We start from the raw sequence: 6000 nt of genomic DNA on the forward strand, positions 1-6000 counted from the left end.
AAGCTGTGGGACGGCCCACCCCAGGGAACTGTACAAGCTGTGGGACGGCCCACCCCAGGGAACTGTACAAGCTGTGGGACGGCCCACCCCAGGGAACTGTACAAGCTGTGGGATGGCCCACCCAGGGAACTGTACAAGCTGTGGGACGGCCCACCCCAGGGAACTGTACAAGCTGTGGGACGGCCCAACCCAGGGAACTGTACAAGCTGTGGGAAGGCCCACCCCAGGGAACTGTACAAGCTGTGGGACGGCCCACCCCAGGGAACTGTACAAGCTGTGGGACGGCCCACCCCAGGGAACTGTACAAGCTGTGGGATGGCCCAACTCAGGGAACTGTACAAGCTGTGGGACGGCCCACCCCAGGGAACTGTACAAGCTGTGGGACGGCCCACCCCAGGGAACTGTACAAGTTGTGGGATGGCCCACCCCAGGGAACTGTACAAGTTGTGGGATGGCCCACCCCAGGGAACTGTACAAGTTGTGGGATGGCCCATCCCAGGGAACTGTACAAGCTGTGGGACGGCCCACCCCAGGGAACTGTACAAGTTGTGGGACGGCCCACCCCAGGGAACTGTACAAGTTGTGGGACGGCCCACCCCAGGGAACTGTACAAACTGTGGGACGGCCCACCCCAGGGAACTGTACAAGTTGTGGGACGGCCCACCCCAGGGAACTGTACAAGCTGTGGGACGGCCCACCCCAGGGAACTGTACAAGCTGTGGGATGGCCCAACTCAGGGAACTGTACAAGCTGTGGGACGGCCCACCCCAGGGAACTGTACAAGCTGTGGGACGGCCCACCCCAGGGAACTGTACAAGCTGTGGGACGGCCCACCCCAGGGAACTGTACAAGCTGTGGGATGGCCCAACTCAGGGAACTGTACAAGCTGTGGGAAGGCCAACCCCAGGGAACTGTACAAGCTGTGGGACGGCCCACCCCAGGGAACTGTACAAGTTGTGGGATGGCCCACCCCAGGGAACTGTACAAGTTGTGGGACGGCCCACCTCAGGGAACTGTACAAGCTGTGGGACGGCCCACCCCAGGGAACTGTACAAGCTGTGGGACGGCCCACCCCAGGGAACTGTACAAGCTGTGGGACGGCCCACCCCAGGGAACTGTACAAGTTGTGGGATGGCCCACCCCAGGGAACTGTACAAGTTGTGGGATGGCCCACCTCAGGGAACTGTACAAGTTGTGGGACGGCCCACCTCAGGGAACTGTACAAGCTGTGGGACGGCCCACCCCAGGGAACTGTACAAGCTGTGGGACGGCCCACCCCAGGGAACTGTACAAGCTGTGGGATGGCCCACCCCAGGGAACTGTACAAGCTGTGGGATGGCCCACCCCAGGGAACTGTACAAGCTGTGGAAGGTCACAGGTTAGGTATGTGTACATCCCCCCCCCCCCCCCAGACCAAGCCAGATAACTAGTTATCGATCAATCCTGAAATGAAGGTGAGCAGCTGAGTTGGGTGTGGCCCGAGTGTCTCGCCCAGGTTTGGAACCCATGTAGCCCTACGAGTGATGGTCGGGTCTGATCCTTGCTAAGTGGTGATGTAGGAATGTTGTTGTAGGTGTGTGTGTGTGTGTGTGGCTACACCTGTTGTATTCTTCAATACATTTTCATGATTGGTTTTCTCTCGTGGTTTGCAGGGTGTGAGGAAGCCCTTCAATAAAGTGACCAAGGCCAACATCGGCGACGCCCACGCCATGGGTCAGCAACCCATCACCTTCCTCAGACAGGTAGGTCCATACCTGGTGATGGGTTGTGTTGTGAGCCGGCCTTCATGAGGGAAGATGGGTTCTTGCCGCGCCATCATAACATGGCTTCGTCAGGCGGGCTTACACGCACGCACACCTCAGACACTGGCAGACTGCTGACGTCACACACTGGTACACTATGTGCTGAAGTCAAAGACTGGTAGAGTATGTGGTGACGTCACAGACTGGTTGACTGTGTACTGGTCTTAGACTGGCATGGTATGTGGTGAGGTCACGGATTGGTCGAGTGTGCAGTGGTCACAGACTGATAGGATATGTAGTGAGGTCACAGACTGGTAGGATATGTAGTGAGGTCACAGACTGGTAGGATATGTAGTGAGGTCACAGACTGGTAGGATATGTAGTGAGGTCACAGACTGGTAGGATATGTAGTGAGGTCACAGACTGGTAGGATATGTAGTGAGGTCACAGACTGGTAGGATATGTAGTGAGGTCACAGGCTGGCAAATTGTGAGGTGAGGTCACTGACTGATGGACTTTCTGGTGAGGTCATAGAGTGATAGATTGTGTAATGACGTCACTGCTTGGTAGACTACCAGGTGACGTCACAGATTGGTAGACTATCAGGTGACGTCACAGATTGCTAGAACATCAGATGAGGTCACAGAATATCATGTTGCCTCACACACTGTCTGGTGAGGTCACAGACTGTATCATATGAGGTCATACAGTCATGGAGTGTTCAAGAGGTTGCCGCCGCCGCCATGTGGGGCCACCATCACCTGGGATGGTGCACGGTAGAGAAGGTCAAGAGTGCACTGGACAAGTACCTACAAAGTGTACCAGACCAGCCAGGCTGTGGGGCCCTGAGGGATGCGCCGCCCAACACCTTGCTCCACCAACCCAGCAGCCCGGGCTGTGGGGGTGAAGACCCCACCAGGTGGTCAGCCAGTCTGTGGGGGTGAAGACCACACCAGGTGGTCAGCCAGGCTGTGGGGGTGAAGACCACACCAGGTGATCAGCCTGGCTGTGGGGGTGAAGACCACACTAGGTGGTCAGCCAGGCTGTGGGGGTGAAGACCACACCAGGTGGTCAGCCAGGCTGTGGGGGTGAAGACCACACTAGGTGGTCAGCCAGGCTGTGGGGGTGAAGAGCACACCAGGTGGTCAGCCAGGCTGTGGGGGTGAAGACCACACTAGGTGGTCAGCCAGGCTGTGGGGGTGAAGACCACACTAGGTGGTCAGCCAGGCTGTGGGGGTGAAGACCACACCAGGTGGTCAGCCAGGCTGTGGGGGTGAAGACCACACTAGGTGGTCAGCCAGGCTGTGGGGGTGAAGACCACACTAGGTGGTCAGCCAGGCTGTGGGGGTGAAGAGCACACCAGGTGGTCAGCCGGGCTGTGGGGGTGAAGAGCACACCAGGTGGTCAGCCGGGCTGTGGGGGTGAAGACCACACTAGGTGGTCAGCCAGGCTGTGGGGGTGAAGACCCCACCAGGTGGTCAGCCGGGCTGTGGGGGTGAAGACCACACTAGGTGGTCAGCCAGGCTGTGGGGGTGAAGAGCACACCAGGTGGTCAGCCAGGCTGTGGGGGTGAAGAGCACACCAGGTGGTCAGCCAGGCTGTGGGGGTGAAGACCCCACCAGGTGGTCAGCCAGGCTGACCACCTGGTGGGGTCTTTTTTTGTCGCTGTCTCCCGCGTTTCCGAGTTAGCGCAAGGAAACAGACGAAAGAAATGGCCCAACCCGCCCCCATACACATGTATATACATACACGTCCACACACGCACATATACATACCTATACATCTCAATGTACACATGACTTACCAACAACGTCTGATTCCAGGCACGTTTAAAGTTAATAGAAAACCGCCATTCCTTAATTCATTATAGATGATATATTACAGATAACGTTGCACATATCTTAATACATGATAGATGATATATTACAGATAACGTTGCACATATCTTAATACATGATAGATGATATATTACAGATAACGTTGCACATATCTTAATACATGATAGATGATATATTACAGATAATGTTGCACATATCTTAATACATGATAGATGATATATTACAGATAACGTTGCACATATCTTAATACATGATAGATGATATATTACAGATAACGCTGCACATATCTTAATACATGATAGATGATATATTACAGATAACGCTGCACATATCTTAATACATGATAGATGATATATTACAGATAACGTTGCACATATCTTAATACATGAGATGATATATTACAGATAACCCTGCACATATCTTAATACATGATAGATGATATATTACAGATAACGTTGCCCATATCTTAATTCATTATAGATGATATATTACAGATAACGTTGCACATATCTTAATACATGACAGATGATATATTACAGATAACGTTGCACATATCTTAATACATGATAGATGATATATTACAGATAATGTTGCACATATCTTAATACATGAGATGATATATTACAGATAACGCTGCACATATCTTAATACATGATAGATGATATATTACAGATAACGATGCACATATCTTAATACATTATAGATGATATATTACAGATAACGTTGCACATATCTTAATACATGATAGATGATATATTACAGATAACGCTGCACATATCTTAATACATATTAGATGATATATTACAGATAACGTTGCACATATCTTAATACATGATAGATGATATATTACAGATAACGTTGCACATATCTTAATACATGATAGATGATATATTACAGATAACGCTGCACATATCTTAATACATGATAGATGATATATTACAGATAACGTTGCACATATCTTAATACATGATAGATGATATATTACAGATAACGTTGCACATATCTTAATACATGATAGATGATATATTACAGATAACGTTGCACATATCTTAATACATGATAGATGATATATTACAGATAACGTTGCACATATCTTAATACATGATAGATGATATATTACAGATAACGTTGCACATATCTTAATACATGATAGATGATATATTACAGATAACGTTGCACATATCTTAATACATGATAGATGATATATTACAGATAACGTTGCACATATCTTAATACATGATAGATGATATATTACAGATAACGTTGCACATATCTTAATACATGATAGATGATATATTACAGATAACGTTGCACATATCTTAATACATGATAGATGATATATTACAGATAACGTTGCACATATCTTAATACATGATAGATGATATATTACAGATAACGTTGCACATATCTTAATACATGATAGATGATATATTACAGATAACGTTGCACATATCTTAATACATGATAGATGATATATTACAGATAACGTTGCACATATCTTAATACATGATAGATGATATATTACAGATAACGTTGCACATATCTTAATACATGATAGATGATATATTACAGATAACGTTGCACATATCTTAATACATGATAGATGATATATTACAGATAACGCTGCACATATCTTAATACATGATAGATGATATATTACAGATAACGTTGCACATATCTTAATACATGATAGATGATATATTACAGATAACGTTGCACATATCTTAATACATGATAGATGATATATTACAGATAACGCTGCACATATCTTAATACATGATAGATGATATATTACAGATAACGCTGCACATATCTTAATACATGATAGATGATATATTACAGATAACGCTGCACATATCTTAATACATGATAGATGATATATTACAGATAACGCTGCACATATCTTAATACATGATAGATGATATATTACAGATAACGTTGCACATATCTTAATACATGATAGATGATATATTACAGATAACGCTGCACATATCTTAATACATGATAGATGATATATTACAGATAACGTTGCACATATCTTAATACATGATAGATGATATATTACAGATAACGCTGCACATATCTTAATACATGATAGATGATATATTACAGATAACGTTGCACATATCTTAATACATGATAGATGATATATTACAGATAACGCTGCACATATCTTAATACATGAGATGATATATTACAGATAACGCTGCACATATCTTAATACATGATAGATGATATATTACAGATAACGCTGCACATATCTTAATACATGAGATGATATATTACAGATAACGCTGCACATATCTTAATACATGAAGATGATATATTACAGATAACGTGCACATATCTTAATACATGATAGATGATATATTACAGATAACGCTGCACATATCTTAATACATGAAGATGATATATTACAG

At 45.6% G+C, this 6000-nt stretch overlaps 1 protein-coding gene across 2 annotated transcripts in view; it reads left to right on the forward strand.

Annotated features, from left to right (window-relative positions):
• LOC139749636 (alanine aminotransferase 1-like) overlaps positions 1-6000 on the forward strand; it is a 269611-nt gene that overhangs the window by 49862 nt on the left and 213749 nt on the right. For both annotated transcript variants that reach the window (XM_071663791.1, XM_071663790.1), the window contains exon 3: positions 1653-1742. In XM_071663791.1, the coding sequence (XP_071519892.1) occupies positions 1653-1742 (90 nt within the window). The remainder of the gene's footprint in view (positions 1-1652; positions 1743-6000) is intronic.

This window comes from Panulirus ornatus, chromosome 7 (assembly GCF_036320965.1).
Source record: "Panulirus ornatus isolate Po-2019 chromosome 7, ASM3632096v1, whole genome shotgun sequence".
NCBI lineage: Eukaryota > Metazoa > Arthropoda > Malacostraca > Decapoda > Palinuridae > Panulirus > Panulirus ornatus.